The sequence below is a fragment of the Prionailurus viverrinus genome, chromosome B4 (assembly GCF_022837055.1).
Source record: "Prionailurus viverrinus isolate Anna chromosome B4, UM_Priviv_1.0, whole genome shotgun sequence".
NCBI lineage: Eukaryota > Metazoa > Chordata > Mammalia > Carnivora > Felidae > Prionailurus > Prionailurus viverrinus.
In genome coordinates this window covers 98,235,756-98,255,557 of record NC_062567.1, presented here as the reverse complement: position 1 = coordinate 98,255,557, position 19,802 = coordinate 98,235,756, and the positions used below count along the sequence as shown (strand labels likewise).

Genomic DNA, 19,802 nt, shown 5'->3' with positions numbered 1-19,802 from the left:
AGAAATTTCAGAGCGTAGTTTAGATGCAAACTAATCTTGCCATCTATTTGGAATAACACCCTTAGTATCAGCGGAAGGAAAAAATGCTGACCACTTGAAACACCAACAACATTCCTGGTAACACACTTATTTGTGCAGAAATTTATATCCACATTGAAGTCGAAACTGACTCTAGGCATCTTGGATTTTATGCTACTTAGTATTTCCAAGACTTACTTATACTGCAGGTAAACCCAATGAAAGAACCAGTTGGGTATAAATAATCCATCCATTTCTGCCCGGATTGATGCACAGCAATCACTGTAGCCCCTCTTCTAGTGGCACTTGTCAAAACGTCAGAACAAATTAACAAGCTATTGTCTACATGGCCTCTTCGAAACTTCCTACCTCCAAAACTGCAAAAGAGCTAGTTGTCTCCTGGGAGTACAAAAGGACTAGTCAACAAATTTCTAAGACAGATGTAAACACAAACTTTAATCATGCCCTTAGATCCAGGTGTAACTAAAAATATCCTTTCTATTATCTCATTATTCCTTGATTTTGTGACTTAGCCACTGGGTCCCCACACACCTCTCCTATACTAATGGAATCAATGAAAGCACCACAAAAGATAATATATTTTATTAAGAGTGGGATTTCTCTCCTGGTACCATCTTTGACCCTTCTAGTAAGTACTCTCTGGATGATTCTCACTATAGCACAGCAGTTTAGCAGGTAAGAATTTCTAAGAAGGTAGAAAAATGAGGTTTACGTGCAAACCTCAGCATTGAATTCCCAGCTTCTCACTCAGAACCTCTCTAACCCCATTTAAAAATAAATATTAGCACAGCACTATTTTGATATTTTCCATTAGTTCCTTTGATATCACACATGAAGAGTCAAACCAAAGCTCACAGCTTCCTCATGACTCTCTTTCCAGGCCAGCTGTAAAAATGAGAAGGCTTAAGTTGATGTGCCCCAAGGACATGAAATCGGAGAATTTCAAATGCCAACTACACCTTCTATTGGCAGCAAGGCAGGTGTTCTCTTTTAGGAGCGCTCTAACTTGCTCCATTACTCTAGCAATGCCCCATGACTCATACCTAATCCTGGATCTCAGAAAACTGTTCCACAAGGTCAGGCCAGCAGGTCACTAGAACACAGTCAAGAGTGAGAGAACACCACGGAATCCTTTGCCAACCTATTGGATGGATGAATTCAGAAGATTTCAGAAACAAAACCACCAACTGGTAATGAGATCCAGACCCAAAGCTATACATGGCTATATGGAGGGATTTATTTCCATGAAATAGTATGTTATTTTATCTCCTAAACCACATTCATTTGCAATTCAGAAAATTCTCGCTAAGCATAAACAAAAAGGACCAAGCAAAAAGAAATGTATTGCATTACCTTCTTCTGATCTTCTAGCTTGTGACTCACTGGATTCTTCCCATGTCTGCTCATCTCTGAAGAGACATCCATCACAGTGGGTTCTTGCTTTTCAAAATGGAATCTCTTCAAATAGGCAGCAACCTAATCCAAGATGCAATCACCAGGAAAACACCGGCATGCCACATTTCCCATCACACACTGTCTCCGAACTTCCTCAACTCCAAGGAGTGATTAAAAAGTCCATTTATTGAATGGAAAAGATGAATTTTGCAATGTACTCCCAGGACTTTCCAAATCAGCATATCGTTTTTAAATGTTGATGTCTCAAAAAGCAAAATATTCATCCAGGAATTTTAACTCCAACTGCTATCTTTTTCTTTCTTCACAGTTTTCCATTTTAATAAATAATTACACAGTTCCCCTTAACCTGTGATTTAAAAAAAAAGTATACAGTTAATTCTCACCCCCGTCATTTACAGTATAATTAATGAAAAATTACCTAAAATGTGCAATTTAGAAAAACAATGTAGGCATGGATTATATTTCACATAAAAGCAATAGCTGGTGAAAGGCATTATTCTTTACCCCTCTGGCCTTTAAAATACCAATTACAACCTGACTCAAAGCAGAATATTAAAACTAGGGATTCACAGCACATCAAAGCTAAAAGTCAATAGGGAATACATATACACTCATCAAACATGCGTATATGCTCCATGGATCCACTCATTAATTTCAGTATTCACAGAACTAAAGAATTTAAAACGAGCCCAATATACTTAGACATGATGTTAGACTGACAGTTCTCATAAATAACTTAAATTTCAAAATGAATTTATAAAGTTGTTATTATTACTCTATTTTAAGATGAGGAGACTGAGATGGTAAGCAAATTTTTTAAGTCTAGTAAGTAGTAACAGGACTAGAATTAGAATTCAGATAACTTTGAACCCAAACCCATACTTTTTTAAATTTTTTAAGTTTTTTATTTTAGAGAGCAAGAGAGAGCATGTGAGTGGGGGCAGAGGAAGACAGAGAGAGAGAGAGAGAGAGAGAGAGAGAGAGACAGAGACAGAGACAGAGACAGAATCTTAAGCAGGCTCCACACTCAGCAGGGAGTTCAACTTGGGGCTCAATCCCACGACCCTGGGATCATGACCTGGGCTGAAATCAAGAGTCAGACACTCAACCGACTGAGCCAGACAGATGTCCCACAAAACCCATTCTTTGTCCTAGACATAGATGTCTCAATTCATATTATATATTTTGTCCATAAGCATACCATGAATTAGTTTGTCAGGTGCCTTGCTGAATTATGAATGCACAATTTTGTCCTTTAAAAAGTCATATAAGCCAGTGGTTTCCAAACCCTGCTAGAAAATGAAATAATCTGGAAATAATCTTAATTACACAGATTTATTGGGTCCACCCAACATGACTAATGTAGAAGCTATAAAGGAGTGCTTGGAAATGTACATTTTTTTATTCATTTCCTTGAAACACTCCTGATGTAGGAAACCACTGAGGAATTGAGACCTCCCACTACTGTAGGGCTTCCCCAACTTGTCTCCATTTTGGAGTCATAGGGAAGCTTCAAAAATTACTGATTCTTATGTCCCATCCCCAAAGACTCTTATTTAGTCTGTATATGGCCTGAGTCTTCAAACCACTGCCCTAATGTATAAAATCCCTTAACATAATTGCCAACCACTGCCCAAGTACATTACACAAGAGAAAACAGTTATCTCGGGAGGCAGTTCCTTCCATATGGAAGCAGTCTTTAAATTTCTGGCCTTGAAATAAGTCTTCCTAATTTGGAGATCAATTCTGCATTCCTAAATACTTCTGTATATTTGTGGTTATTAATATCCTTGTAGTCATCAATGTACACAAAACATTTTTAATTTCCCCTTGTATCTGACAAGTCTTCAAGTAGCACCTTAGCCAGGTTAACCATCCCTACACCTTCACCAATTCCCCATCACCCTGGTTATTTACTTAAGAGGTTCACTTTTTACATGACTCATTAACTACACTATCAAGAGCTGAGCACCAGGGTTCGGCATGATGTATTCCTTTGAAGAACCTCACTGCCAGGTCCCACAAAACATGCCAGGCCAAGCATAAAATAAATGATAAACTAAATAGATACTGTCTGAAAAATCAGCTCCTGACTGCCTTTTGTACCTTTCCATACAGTCTCCTGACTAGCCATTATTTCCCCAAGTCTTGTTCCTTCCTCAAGTCCTCTGATGTGCTGCAGAGGTACACCTAGTTTATGTACTAATGGGAATGTTACCAGCAAAGAAAACAGCATGGGCCAAGGCTGGGACATGAGGGAACACATGGCCCATATGAGCTCAGAGTAATTCGATGAGGAGTCACTGAAATTTCTTAAGAAGAAATGAAGCATAATAGAATTTGTGGTTTTAAAAGTTCATCTTACCTGCAATATGCAAGATAGATGGGAGGGAACAAAACCTGTGACAGAAAAACCTTATAGATACTGCTTCAACAATCAAATAAAGAGACAGTGGCATCCTGAACTAGTGGAGGAGCTGATGAAATGGAAAGAATGACAAAACTAAGTAATATGATATTTTAAAGGTACAGTTGATGGAAATGGTACCTGATTAGACATGAGTGTGGGTGTGTGATGTAAGGATGCATTATTCCTATTAGCACAGGAAGGATAATATCATTATCTAAAACAGCAAATCCCCCAAGAGAAGCACTTTGGATGGAAGAAGATAAAATGACTTGTAAAGCACACAAAAGATGCTTGCTAAAATCCAGAAAATTACAAGCCAATCTCACCGATGGACACAGAAGCAAAATTCCTAAAGGAACATGAACTGAATCCAACAATGTACAAGATGGATCATACACCAATTCCAAGTTGGTCCTATGCCAGGAATAAAGATTGGTTTAAGGTTTGAAAATGAATCAGTATAATTCACATTAATGAAATAAGGAAGAAAAATGATATGCCCATCTCTATTGGTGCAGAAATATAATTTGACAAATTAAACACTGATTCATCACGCAAACACACACACACACACACACACACACACACACACACACACCCCCATACACACACACTCTTGGCAAAGGAGGACTAGAAAAGAATTTCTATAATCTTCCTTTATCTGATAAAGTATATTCACAAAATATCTATAGCAAACATCATACTTGTAAAAAATTAAAGACTTTCCATCTGCTCAGGGACAGCACATAAATAACTACCAATGTAAATTCTCTTCAATATTGTAAATATTGTACTTAAAGTCCAACCATGCAGTGATACAAGAAAGTATGAGAGAAAGAGAAAGGGAAGGAGAGGGATACAGGCATGCAGTGAAAGCACTGGAAAGGAAGAAATATAACTTTTATTTGGAAATGTTATGATGATGTATACAGAAAATATCAAAGAATCAAGAGTTAAATCACTAGAATTAATAATTGAGTATGCAAATTTCCTGGATACAAAATCAATGCATAACATCCCTTTATATTCCTTTATAATGGCAACAAATATTCAAAAAGATGAAATTTTAAAAAGATACTATTTACAGTGGCATTAAAAATATCAAATATCTTGGAGTAGATCTCATAAAAGATGGTTGAAAACTTTATAATAAAGCAATAAAACATCAAAAAATCAAAATATAAATGCAGCACTATGCTATATTCATGGACTGTAAGATTTAATACTGCAGAAATGCCAATTCATGCCTAAAAAATTTGTAGACACAGTCCATTACCAAACAAAATTCCCGGTTTTGTTTTTATAACATCAGAAGATGCTTCTAAAATATATATGGGAAAGCAAAATACCAGGAAAATCCAAGACATTATGAAGAACAAGTTTCAACTATCTGCTCTGCCAAATGTTGAGAAATATAAACCAACAGTAAACACAATGGGATATAACTGATGCAAGGATAGACAAGTTAACCAATGGATTCAGAAGCCCAGAAACAAACTCTTAACACATATAGGTCACTTGATTCAGTGCAAAGGTAGGATTGCAAAGTGAAAGGAAGAAGTTTTCTCAATAGAGTTCTGGCTCAATTAGACATTCATGTGGGTACAAAGTGAAATTTGACCTCTGCTTCACATCAATAATCAATTCCAGGTAGACTGTACATATACCTGTGACAAGATAATAATGCCTCTGCAAGAATATATTAATGATCTGAAGGAAGAGAAACAAGAGGTCATAAGCACTAAACATAAAGAAAACATGGTAGCTAAGATAATATTAAAATCAAGAACTTTTATTCATCAGATTACACCAATAAGAAAACATAAATGCAACCCAGAGTAGGAAAAGGTACTTGTTATACATATAACTACATATAAAAACATTTAAAAATTAAGAAAAGACAAAAAAAACAGGCAAAAATATTTGAATAGGTGCTCCAAAAAGAGAAAAGTAACAGACATGGAGAACAGATTAGTGGTGGGGAGAAGGATGGGGAGAAGGATGTGTGATGTGAGGAAGCCCGATATTAATAGAATAATTCTATCTTGATTGTGGAGGTGGTTACATGAATCTATACATGCAATAAATTTATATACACACACAAAAGAGTGCAAAGCTGGTGAAATATGAATACGTTCTTATAACTGTACCAGTGTCAATTTACTGGCTTTGATACGTACTATAGTTACACACAGTGTTATCAACTGGAGAAACTAGGTACATAAATAAAACTTCCCTGTACTTTTTCCCCCCACTTCTTATGAATTTTAAATTATTTAAAAATAAAAAGTGAGAAGAAAAGAGGATGCATAAATGCCAACAAGCATGAAAAAGTAAACACCCTCATTTATATTAGGAAAATGCTAGTGTAAACCAAGGTTTATAATTTTCAAAAATGGCAATACCCTCAACAAAGGTTTAGAAGAAACATACTTCAACATAATAAAGGCCATATATGAAAAACCCACAGCTAATGTCATACTGAATGGTGAAAAACTTAAAGGTTTCCTCCTAAGACTAGGAACAAGACCCTCTCACCACTTTTATTCAACATAGTACTGGAATTCTGAGCCACAGCAGTAAGACAAAAAAAAAAAAAAAAAAAAAGGAATAAAAGACATCTGAATTATCACAAAGAAGTAAAACTTTCACTGTTTGCAATTGGCATGATACTAAATACAGAAAAACCTAACAATACCAACAACAAAAAACTATCATAACTGATAAATGGATTGAGTAAGGTCCAGGATACAAAATCAATGTACAGAAATTCATTGCATTTCTATACGCCAATAATGAAACAACAGAAAGAGAAATTAAGAAAACAACCCCATTTACAATGGCACCAAAAATAATAAAATACCTAGGAATAAACTTAACCAAGGAGGTGAAAGATCTGTACTCTGAAAACTATAAAACACTGATGATGTAAGAAATTGAGGATCACACAAATGAAAGATATTCCATGCTCATGGATTAGGAGAACAAATATTGTTAAAATGGTAACAGTACCCAAAGCAATCTACACATTTCATGCAATCCCTATCAAAATATCAATAGCATTTTTCACATAACTAGAACAAGTAACACTAAAATTTGCTTGGAACCACAAAAGACCCAAATAGCCAAAACAATGTTGAAAAAGAAAAACAAAGCTGAAAGTATCACAATTTCAAGATAAACTACAAAGCTGTAGCTATCAAAACAGTATAGTACTGGCACATAAAAGAGACACACACATGAACAGAACCCAGAAACACCCCGTGATTCTATGATCAATTAACCTTCAACAAAAAAAGGTAAGAAAATGCAAAAGGGAAAAAAGTCTCTTCAACAAATCGTGTTGGTAAAACTGGACAGCTACACGGAAAAGAGTAAAACCGGACCACTTTCTCCCACCATACCCAAAAATAAACTCAAAATGGATCAAAGACTTAAATTTGAGACCTGAAACTGTAAAATCCTAGAAGAGAACACAGGCAGTAATTTCGCTGACATCGACTGTAGCAACATTTTTCTAGATCCGTCTCCTGAGGCAAGGGAAATAAAAGCAAAAATAAACTATTGGGACCACAACAAAATAAAAATCTCTGTGCAGCCAAGTAAACCATTAACAAAACCAAAAGGCAACCAACTGAATGGGAGAAGATATTTGTAAATGACATATCCAATGAAGACCTAGTATCCAAAACACATAAAGACCCACACATCCCAACACTAAAAACAAAAACAAACAAAAAACCCACAAATAATCCAATTAAAAATAAGCAGAAGACATAAACAGACATTTCTCCAAAGAAGACTTACAGATGGCCAACAGGCATATGGAAAGATACTCAATATCACTTACCAGCAGGGAAATGCAAATCAAAATTACAATGAGAAATCACCTCACACCTGTCAAAATGGCTAAAACCAAAAACACAACAAGCATCAGCAAGGATGTGGGGAAAAAGGAACTTTCATGCATTGTTGGTATGAATGCAAACTGCTGCAGCCACCGTGGAAAATAGTATGGAGGCTCCTCAAAAAATTAAAATAGAACTACTATACACTACTGGGTACTTTTTTAAATTTTTAAAAAATCTTTATTTATTTTTGAGAGAGAGAGAGAGTGTGTGTGTGAATGGGGGAGGGGCAGAGAGAGAGAGGGAGACACAGGATCTGAGGCAGGCTCCAGGCTCTGAGCTGTCAGCACAGAGCTGAACATGGGGCTCAAAGTCATGAACCGTGAGATCATGATCTGAGCTGAAGTCAGACACCCAACCAACTGAGCCACCCAGGCGTCCCAACACTACCGGGTATTTATCCAAAGAATATAATACTAATTCAAAAAGATACATGCACGCTGATGTTTACAGCAGTATTATCTACAATAGCCAAATTATGGAAGTAACCCTAGTGTTCATCAATAGATGAATGGATAAAGAAGAGGTGGGGGGTGTGTGTGTGTGTGCATAAATATTCCATGGTGTCTCACACACACACACACACACACACACACACACAATGAAACGTTATTTAACCATAAACAATGAAATCTTGCCATTTGCGACAACATGAATGGAGCTAGAGAGTCTAATGCTAAGCGGTATAAGTAAGCCAGAGGAAGACAAATGTCCTATGATTTCATTCTTAGGGGGAATTTAAGAAACAAACAAAGGAAAAAAGAGAGAGAGACAAACCATGGAACAGACTCCTAACTATAGAAAACAAACTGATGGTTACCAAAGGGGAGGTGGGGGAGGGAATGGGTGAAATAGGTGAAAGGGATTAAGAGTACACTTATCATGATGAGCACTGAGTCATATATAGAATTGTTGTATCACTACATTGTACCCCTGAAACTAATATAACATCATATGTTAATTATACTGGAATTGAAACTCAAAACTTAGAAAAAATGTTTTAAAATGACAATACCAACTACTGGCAAAGACATGGAAAAACAAGAACATAAATATGCTAGCCAAAATATAAATTTGTACAGTAATTTCACACACACACACACACTCAAAAATGGTAACAATTTTTTTAACCAAAAATTGTTAATTGCAAATCTAACAAGTTTGAAGATACACATACAGTATGGCCCAGCAGTAATACTCCTAGACTTGTAGTTTTCAAAACTGTACACACAGTGCATGAAGAGAAATGTGCAGGACAGTTCCTTCAGAATGGCCAAAAATATGGAAAGAATACAAAAGTCCAACATTACAATGGGTAAGTAACTTGTGGTACTTTTATACAAGAGATAAACATACATTAAATAAAATGAGAAAACTAGAGACACTTATCAATATAAATATCAAAAATTTTAAGAATTCAAAGTCCAAAAGAATATACACTGCATGATTCCATTCATAGAATTTCAAAAAATTCGTAAAACTCAACTATGGGGTTAGAAGTCAGGATAGTGGTTACCTTTGGTGAGGGGGATAAAAAGGGTTTTGACTGGAATTTAACTGGAGTTGCTATTAGTGTTCCATTTTGTGACTTGAGGGTGCACTACATGGATGCTACCTTTGTAACAATTCAGTGAGCTGTAAATTTACATTCTGTGCAGTTTTCTTGATGTCTAGTATGTTTTGGGAGAAAAAAGTACACTAAGAAGAAAATTCAGATACATCCTGTCTTTAGTATTCCCTTTAACGGTACTCCCAATAAGGAACAAATAAGTATCCTAGACTCATGGAACCTGTTATTAGTGGGCATCATTCTTTTTTAAGGTTATGACCAACTGTTTGATTATGGGATAGAATTTTGCCTGAGAACAACGTCAACCTTACAAATACATGGTCTATCAAGTGTCAGGAAATGTACTCATCTCTAGACTTCCAACATATCTCCCATTTTCCTTAATGAGTTATTATAGCCTATTGACCATACTTGTTATGCACATTTCTTGAAACTGATATGAAATAATATTGCCAAAGCATCACGAATGCTCTACATTATTCAAATTTATCCACCTTAGCTAGTATCTTCCCTTATAGCACTAAAGACATATGAAAGACACATAGCACTGAGTGCCTAATATGCACTCAGCACAGTCAACTTTCAAATTCATCCCTTGTCTTTATGGAAATTACAGTTCAGTAATGAGTCAGGTATAAACAAAACTAATGAGTATCAGCATACTCTTCAATTTAGTCCAACATCAACACTTTAGAATACTGATGATTTCATATCAAGGATAAAAGTCAATTTCATGTGGATAGAATTAATTAATGGAATACTGTACAAATAAAAATTAATTTTAATATGGCTTTGATTCATTTTAAATGCATAGAGAATATAATATGACCTCTTATTTTTGTGGAATAAAAAACATTTATTAAAAAATTCTAAAGGAGTGGAGAGAAAAAGAGTGAATTTATGTCTATTAAAATGATTCAAAAAGGTTATTCTCTTATATGAAGTTACTGGTCAATATATCATACTAATTCTTTGCCATTCTTACTCAATATAACTCAGTGGTTGGATTCGGTAGTGAAATCAAGTCTCTTAATGCCTAACTATAAATAGTTCTATTTTTCTAGAGAACTTACGGGGTATTGTCCGGAGCAACCGATGTATGTTCCCTGCAGCTGACAAGACAAAGAAGTCCAGTACCTAAGCAAGGTAAAGGGACCTGTGGCAGCAGGCTAGAATAATCATCTGAGAAGTAAACCACAGTCTTCTCTGATTGTAGATCTAAGATGTACAAATCTTAGAGACAAGATATGGAATTTGTGGTAGGAATGTTTGCCTGAATCTTTTTATAAAAGGGGCTCTGCTTGAAAGAATAATTTGCCAAGTGAGTGATTCCTCCAGGAGGAAGCTCTAGGCACCACTGGGGAAAGAAACTGAGGAGAGATGTGATTACTCAGGTCAAGGCAGGGAAGATCAAAGATACCCTACAGTGAAATCTCCAAATATCTCAAGCAAATAACAATGAGTCAGTTTAAATATCCCCCCAGCCTAGAGAATGAAGCCACCTTACCACAGGATCAGCCAATAAGAAAATGTCTCTCTGTACCTCTCCTCTTCCCCATTTCCTACAGAGACCTTATTGCGCCTGGAGGTGATGAACAAAGGTCCTTTCCAAACAGCAGGAATGTAGCAGTAAGAAGCACTTGTAGTCAGTCTTGGTTTGGGTCAAGAGGAAAAAGCTTTGGAAGAAACATATGTTTATAAATATATTGGAATAAATAGTGTAAATTGTAAGGTGAAGTTTTGTGACATAAAGTGATAAGAAGCAACTGAAATTTGCATCCAGGGACAGAAAAACAATTGATTCTGCTAAGGAGTCTGAAGACATAGGAGAGGAGTTTGGAACAGAGATGTAGATTTAGGAATCACTGGTCTACAGAGGAGATGATGCATACACATTACAGTAATAAAAAGCACCAAGGAAAGAACTCCAGGGAGAGGATCCAAATTGCTAAATACTGCCAAAATTAACCCCAATCACACCACTTAATTAAAATCTTCAATGCTTCCCTTTGGCTTCTAAAGCCAAAAAATAATAATAAAAATAAAAATTCCTTAGCATGTCATTCAAAACTTTTCCCATCATGATGATCCCTTTTAAACTTTCTCATTTCAAGGGTGTGTGGATGGCTCAGTCAGTTGAGTGTCCAACTCCTGATTTCAGCTCAGGTCATGATCCCCGGGTTGTGTGATTGAACCCCTCATCGGGCTCTGCACTGAGCATGTGGCCTGCTTGGGATTCTCTCTCTTTCCCTCTCTGTCCCTCTCCTGCTCTCTCTCTCTCTCTCTCTCTCTCTCTCTCAAATAAAAATGAAATTGACTTTCTAATTTAATATATTAACACTTCTCAGCTTCTACATTTTGTTGTGGTTATATCATAAAACTAGTCCTGAGGACAAAATGCCATTTCATACCTTTAGCACTAACATATCTATACATGCTACACAATCCACTTTGTCAGACTTCTATTTATCCTTAAAAATTTGACTCAAGTCTATGTCTTCAGAAGGTTTCACTCTGTGCCCCCAAGTCCACTGCAAACAAGTCAGGCACTTTTTTCCCCAATGTTCTAGGAGGCATTAAATACTTCCCCTGCTCTCACACATCACTAATTACTTATCCTCACTAGATTGACAGCCCCGATATACTTTCTTAGAATCCCCAAGTTATAACACAACACTTGGAAGCTGCTCACCATTCATTAAAGGATTCATGTGATTCTGAAGAAAACATATGACATGCATACACACATACACACATATTCTAACAATCTCTTATAAACCTAACAAGGTTATTCCAAAATTGTCTCATCCTATGAAAAAACATATGTATCACTTAGAAGGAAGAGTAAGCCCTTTCTGATTTTAGCCATACTCTTTTGTACTGAGGTATCACATGCATACAGTAAGTCACAAAAATCTTAATTGTAAAGCATATGATATACTGAGTTAATCACCACCCATATGAAGAAAGAGAAAATTTCCGGAACTCCAAAAGACCCCTTTATTCCTCCCTCCCTTAATAGGTAACAACTAGTCTGTTTTATCACTGTGGATTTATTTGGTCTTAAACTATCATATCAAGTGGAATTATACAGCATGTACCTGTACGTTTTTTCCTTTTTTTTTTTTGAACATTAAATCTGGAAGATCCATCTGTGTAATTTTAAGTAGCACTAGGTAACTCATTCTTTTGCTCTATGGAGGGGATGGTTTCCCTACAGATCCCAATTCATGTAACTGACCAAAATAAAGCCCAATTCTACACGGGGATTTCTAACTATCTTAAGCTCAGTATCCTAATTCAGGATTTCTGGACTCTTCACTTTTACAAATAGAAAAATAAGAAAGTTTGCTTTATTTCACATATTTTTCCCAGGCTCTGGAACCTCTATTCAAGTCCAAGAGAATGAAAAAGAATCAACAGTTCCTGTGCCAGACTACCGATGAAGTAACAAATCACAGATCCAGAAACCACTCAAAAAGGACTAGAAATTGCTTTTGGAATTTTAAGCATTAGAGGTGAATGGTCATTGTTTGCCCTTTAAATTCTGGTATTGAATTGTTAGATATTCTTTACATGGCTAAATCAGTAGATCTAAAGTGTAAAGAAGAGGATCCAGGCCCAAAGAAAAGGATGGATCCTATAACCCTTCAGGGTAAGAAGTTGTTCCAGCAGAAGAAGATGTTGGGGTCAGAAGTTCTCCTTGCCCTTCCGCTAATGTGTCCCAGATCAAAGACTCCAGTGTTACATGTACTAAAGGAATCCAGCACTATAAAAATAGAAACCTATTGGAACAATATAACTCACAAAAAATGTTAATTTTTTGATAAACATCAATTCCCATTCATGATTAAAATATAAAAAGAAAATATAAATAGAAAGAAGTAGCTCTAACAGAGAATATCATACTTAATGATGAACTATAAGAAGAATACATAGAATACTATTTATATGAAGTTTAAAATTATTACTAGGTAGTATTTATAAATACAGATAAATATAGTAAAAGTAATTTCATATATTAAATGATAAACCTCTCCAAGTTGCCTGCAGCAATTTCTTACTCAACACGTCTCTGGAGGCAAGGGAAACAAAAGCAAAAATGAACTATTGGGACCTCATCAAAATAAAAAGTTTCTGCACAGTGAAGGAAACAATCAGCAAAACTAAAAGGCAACTGACAGAATGGGAGAAGATATTTGCAAATGACATACCAGATAAAGGGTTAGTATCCAAGATCTACAAAGATCTTATCAAACTCAACACCCAAAGAACAAATAATCCAGTGACGAAATGGGCAAAAGACATGAATAGACACTTCTCCAAGGAAGACATCCAGATGGCCAACTGACACATGAAAAAATGCTCAACATCACTCATCATCAGGGAAATATAAGTCAAAACCACAATGAGGTACTACCTTACACCTGTCAGAATGGCTAACATTAACAACTCAGGCAACAACAGATGTTGGTGAGGATGCAGAGAAAGAGGATCTCTTTTGCCTTGTTGGTGGGAATGCAAGCTGGTGCAGCCACTCTGGAAAACAGTATGGAGGTTTCTCAATAAACTAAAAATAGTACTACCCTACGACCCAGCAATTGCACTACTAGGTATTTATCCAAGGGATACAGGTGTGCTGTTTCGAAGGGACATATGCACCCCCATTTATAGCAGCACTATCAACAATAGCCAAAGTATGGAAAGAGCCCAAATGTCCATCGATGGATGAATGGATAAAGATGATGTGGTATATATATATACAATGGAGTATATTACTCGGCAATCAAAAAGAATGAAATCTTGCCATTTGCAACTACGTGGATGGAACTGGAGGGTATTATGCTAAGTGAAATTAGTCAGAGAAAGACAAAAATCATATGACTTCACTCATATGAGGACTTTAAGAGAAAAAACAGATGAACATAAGGGAAGGTAAACAAAAATAATATGAAAACAGAGAGGGGGACAAAACAAAAGAGACTCATAAATATGGAGAACAAACTGAGGGTTGCTGGAGGGGTGTGGGACAGGGGGATGGGCTAAATGGGTAAGGGGCAGTACAGAATCTACTGAAATAATTGCTTCTCTATATACTAATTTGGATGTAAATTTTTAAAAATAAAAAATAAAGTTAAATTACAAAGTTAAAAAACTAAAATAAAGATAAAAAAATTAGATAAAGATGCCTGCTATCATCATTTCAATAAACTGCTATATTATAGGCACTCATTGCCATGGTATGGCAAAAAAAATCAATAAATATAAGGATAAGAAAGGAGGAAAAAAGTTTGCATATAATATTGACTACAAAGAGCAATTAAGAAAAATTATAAACAAATTATTTAGATTAAACAAGATTATTATTTATAATGCACCAGCAAAAAAAAAAAAAAAAAAAAAAACAAAAAAACAAAAAAACTTTAGATCAGCAACAATAAAAACAGTGACAGAAAATATAATTTCAAAACAAATTTCAGGGGCGCCTGGGTGGCGCAGTCAGTTAAGCATCCGACTTCGGCCAGGTCACAATCTCACGGTCTGGGAGTTTGAGCCCCACGTCGGGCTCTGGGCTGATGGCTCAGAGCCTGGAGCCTGTTTCCGATTCTGTGTCTCCCTCTCTCTCTGCCCCTCCCCCATTCATGCTCTGTCTCTCTCTGTCCCAAAAATATAAAATGAACGTTGAAAAAACAAAAACAAAAACAAAAACAAAACAAATTCCATTAGTAAGAAAAACAAACAATACAATGTTCTTAGAGAAACAAACTAGTAAACTATATTTAGATCTTTACATAGAAAATCATTTTAATTTAAAAACATGCAAACCATATAAATGGAGAGATAATACATGTTAATGTGTAGGAGGATTCAATATCATAAGGATATCAGTTGTCCTCCAATTATTTCATAAGTTTATTTATTTCAGTTTCCAACCTAAATGTCAATATATAACTTTATTATGTAACTTAAAAAGCTGATGTTAACTTCATATGCAAGGACAAAGGGGGAGGACTAGCCAAGACAATTTTTAAAAATGGATGCTTTCAAAGATAACATAATTGATAAAAAAACAATGACAAAGTAAGGGACAAGGAAAGTGACAAATAAATTACTGAGATAAAATATATAGCTTAGAAATAGATATGCCCACAAATATTAACATGCAATTCAATAAAAAAGACTTGACAATTTTAAAAATGATTTTGGAACAATCGGTTATCCACATGAGGAAAAATAAAGCTAGCATAAAAAAATTTCTTGTATAATATATAAAAAATATAAACTCTAATAAAGAGGGTGATAAAACTGACTAAAGCCATCTATACAACAAAAAGTGGACATAGAAAAGAAAGGTCAGGGACTGGGAAAATATATTTACAACACATATGTATACGCATGTGTGTGTGTAGAAATGAAAACCAAAATTCTTACTAAAAAACTAAAAATCAAAAAGACAGCCAACCCAATAGAAAAAAGAACAAAGTATATGAATAGACATTCCCTACAAGAGGAAATATGGATGGTCAATACGCATGAGAAATAGAAAGTGAGAAAATACAATTTTTTAAAAAAGATGCTATGTCCCACATCACAGATTGTTAAAATTTTTTAAATGTTACCAACAGCAACTGAAGGAAAAGATGTGATGATTCTAAAACTTACATGAATTGATGGTGGGTAGGTACCCGGTGTGCTGGTTTAGTTCAAGCACTGTAGTGAGTAATGTGGCAAAATCTAGTAAAATTCAACTATGCATCAATTGAATTCCTAGGGAAAAACCCATTCACTAAAAGATGTGTATGAGAATGTTCATTACAGCATCCTTGGCATTGATAATAAATTAAAAATAAACTTAATATCCAGAACCACAAATTTAGATAAATTATGGCATATAATTGTATAAGGACATAGTTTGTAGCTTTTAAAATGAATGAACCAAAGCTCTACATATCCACATAGACAAATCTTGGTAGCATACTTATGCATCAAGTAGGGAAATTATGCAGGAATAGAGTGTGGGATACCATTTATAAGAAATTTAAAACATATAAAGAAATACTAAATACCACTTAGAAATACATGCAAGTATGGTAAAAGCATAAAAACATGTTAAAAGTAATGAAGCCAAAATTAGAACAGCAGGTTTTTTCCTGGGGTGAAAACATGGAAATGAGGTTGGGGAGGATTACAAAGGAAGCTTTAACAATGATGCAGTATTCCACGTACTTAAAAAAAAGTGTCTAAAGCAATATGTTAAAATGAAGTAAAGCTGGATGTTGAGTACACAAGAGTTAATCATTATCATTCACTTTGGTTTTCCTAACACTGAAAACAGTTCACAATAAAAACAAGAAATGTTTTTTTAAAAAGACATTATTAAAGTATTTATTTATAATAGATAAATCGATCAACCAAACAAGTAACTATGGGACTATAGCCAGTAAGTTTCTGCAGAGCTATGACCTCCTCATACGTGGCATCTGACAATGTGGTCGGGGACAAGGGGTTCCTTTTGGTTGTCCCAAGAGTGCTGCTGGCATTTATTGGGAGGAAGGGGAAGAATGATAAATGCTTTACAATGCATTGGTACAATCCAGAGCAAAGAAAAATTGTCCCTACGTCTCCTGTGGACGGTTACCGTCACCATACCAAGTGGCCCTGGAACATGACTGACTTGACCACAGTGTCAGCTCAAGTCCCTTCTCATGAAAAGATGGCCTCCTTCCTTGGTATGCTGGCTTTAATAACATTTTTTTTTCTTTTCCCAGAGCTTCCTAGGTGTCAGAGATTGTTCCTGGACCAGAGAGAGAAAAGATGTGTGAGGTTCTGCCCTAGTCCCAACCCCTAAGCTGAATTCCCAGTTCATCCCCTCAGCCGAGGACCCCATCACATTAACCCCATGAAATCTTTAAGCTCACTTGATTCAGCTACACACAGTTAAACAGACTTGGTGCTACTGGTTGTCCCATAAATGCCCCCAACAAATAAATGAATCCCTTTTTGTGGCATCGTAGCGAAACCGGCAACCAGAAAGTCAACACTAATAGAACACAAATTTTGTGGGTTAGTTTTCAGAAAACTGCAACCCAATTACGTAAGACAAAACAAGCTTCTCTCTCGTGTACCAAGTATTTGGGGAAAGTATTTAAAGAAACATAACTGCCTTGCATCCTTCACAAATGAAGTTCTTGTAAAATTCCATCTTTCTCACTTGAAATATGCAGAACAAATAAAAACAGCAGGGGAAAACATTATGTTCCTTGCAACATGGCTTCTCTGCTTCATTTCTGTACTGGAAATCGTAGGTTATTTGCTTTATCAGATGAATTGGCTCTGTAGCCCACTTTAAAAGAACATACATGGGTTTTCAGCAGCAGGAAGTTTGGACTTGATTAGTTCAAGATAAAAGTACACAAGGAGGGTTGAATATCATTCTGAGCCAATAAGTGTACGTGTAATGGAGATGGAACAGTACAAAACATTCATATTCTTAGGTACTAATGATAAGTAGGAAAAAAGCTTGCATCTTTTAGCTAAATTGTTTATTGTCTGCACAAAGTAGTAATTCAAGGCCAAGTGACAGGAAATTACAGTTTCCTGGCTGACATCAATTCGATCTTCAGTAATAGTTCTGAAATGGGAGTTTCTAAGCCTTGAAGAGAAAGGAAACACACACACACACACACACACACACACGCACGCAATAATTCAGGTCATAACCCATATGATATGGCACACATTATGTGCATAAAATGATGATGTGTGCTTAAAAATCCAGTGCCTTATTTTATAATTTTAATCAAGCTTTTTATTTAATCAGGTTCTTACATTTAGTCTGTACATGGACTCAGTTATTTACAGAATACAGGCTCGCCTAAGGGAGATGTGAAACAATGGCTGTTTCTGGTTACAACAGCAAATAGACAATCATTTTTTCTAGGTAATCATAAAAGTAAACATACTGAGAATTGGTGAGCTAAAAAAAAGTTTTAATTTTTTTTTCCAGTTTTCTTCTTGTGGAAGGTAGTTACCTACATAATTCCCCCTAGGCAAAAGGAGCATTCCTCATCTTTCCCACCCATGCCCATTCCATCGTATACATAATTACCTCAAACTATCTTGAGAGCAAAGACTGCTAACTGTCATCCAAGATCCACTCTCTATTTATCCTCAAGGTTCTAACTGTAGGCAGCATTGTAACTTTCTATGCAGAAATCAGAGACTGCCTTAACCAGTTTACCTGGTGGCTAGGTCTTGCCGTTCTATGATGCTATGGTCAATGGAATGCAAGCAGAAATTGCACATACCAACTTTCAAACATGGACTTGAAAAGGATATTGCTTGTGTAGTGATTTTCTCTCTTCTCCTTCCCATGGGCTACAATGTAATGTTGTACCAGTCAGACAGCTTCAGTCATGTGAAAAGGACACCACCCTATGGAATGGTAGAGCAATGAAATGGAAGGAATCTGGGTCTCTGGAACAGAACCTCTAACCTGCCCTGGAACACTGACCTACTCTAAATTGTTATGAGAGTGAAAAATAAACATCAATCTTGTTTGAACCACAGTACTTTTGTTACAGCAGATTCTCCTTTACCCTAAATTCAGAAATCTTGGCCTTATAGAGAACATGATAGATTGGACTGTTTTCAGTGAATATTCTCTCATCTCCCCTGTCCAAATACTTAGAATTTGTCCAAGTAACTGACTTTGCTCAAGAGAGAGAGCGAGCGCACACGAGAGAGAGAATTAACACAAGCAGGGGTTTTATGAATTTGCGTGTCACCCTTGCACAGAGGCCATGCTAATCTTCTCTGTTATCATTCCAATTTTAGTATAAGTGCTGCCCAAGAGAGCACTGCAAGCAGAGATTTTAAATCAGCTTGCCTTCTTGCCTTCCTATGATCTTCCATGAGAAGAGCATGCCTCAGGTAGCCACTGGTCCGTGAAAAAAGGGGAAATGTAAGGGAGACCCATATCCATGTATCCAACCATGATGCCAAAACCACACGAGCCCAGATGAGGCATGGCCATTCCATTAACAAGAACACAAATGCTTATTTTTCTAAGCTATTGAATTTGGGAGGAAGGGCATAGGGTGAAGTTGGGCAACATTATTGAAGCAACATGCAATACTGAAAAGAATACTGATGACACAGAAAACAATGTGGACTTCACAAACTGGGAATTAAAAGTTTTCAAAACTTTTATGTGTAACTCATCATGGTTTCAATTCAATTTTCTGATATTCAGAATAAAAAAGGTACAATATACAATCTTCAAGGACACCTACAACTTTAATATTCTAAGATTTTATACACTGCCTCCTAATTTCTGCCACTTTCTTAGCCAAGGCTATGTTGATCAGTGCATTGCAACTTTTAGGACATTCTCCTTGCTAAGAGGTGTTCTGAGCCCTCCCTGATTTCAGATCATTAAAACCAGATTTGTTACCAT

The 19,802-nt window shown here is 36.0% G+C and overlaps 1 protein-coding gene and 1 non-coding gene across 2 annotated transcripts in view; both read right to left on the bottom strand.

Annotated features, from left to right (window-relative positions):
- Window positions 1-1,703, bottom strand: part of NAV3 (neuron navigator 3) — a 591,913-nt gene extending 590,210 nt beyond the window's left edge. The window contains exon 1 of the mRNA XM_047867359.1: window positions 1,393-1,703. Coding sequence (XP_047723315.1) covers window positions 1,393-1,464 — 72 coding nt within the window. The 5' untranslated portion in view covers window positions 1,465-1,703. The remainder of the gene's footprint in view (window positions 1-1,392) is intronic.
- Window positions 1,704-19,096: 17,393 nt separating this feature from the next.
- LOC125171387 (U6 spliceosomal RNA) lies at window positions 19,097-19,204 on the bottom strand. Its single transcript, XR_007154304.1, has one exon. It is a non-coding gene; the product is annotated as a U6 spliceosomal RNA (small nuclear RNA).
- Window positions 19,205-19,802: the final 598 nt, after the last annotated feature.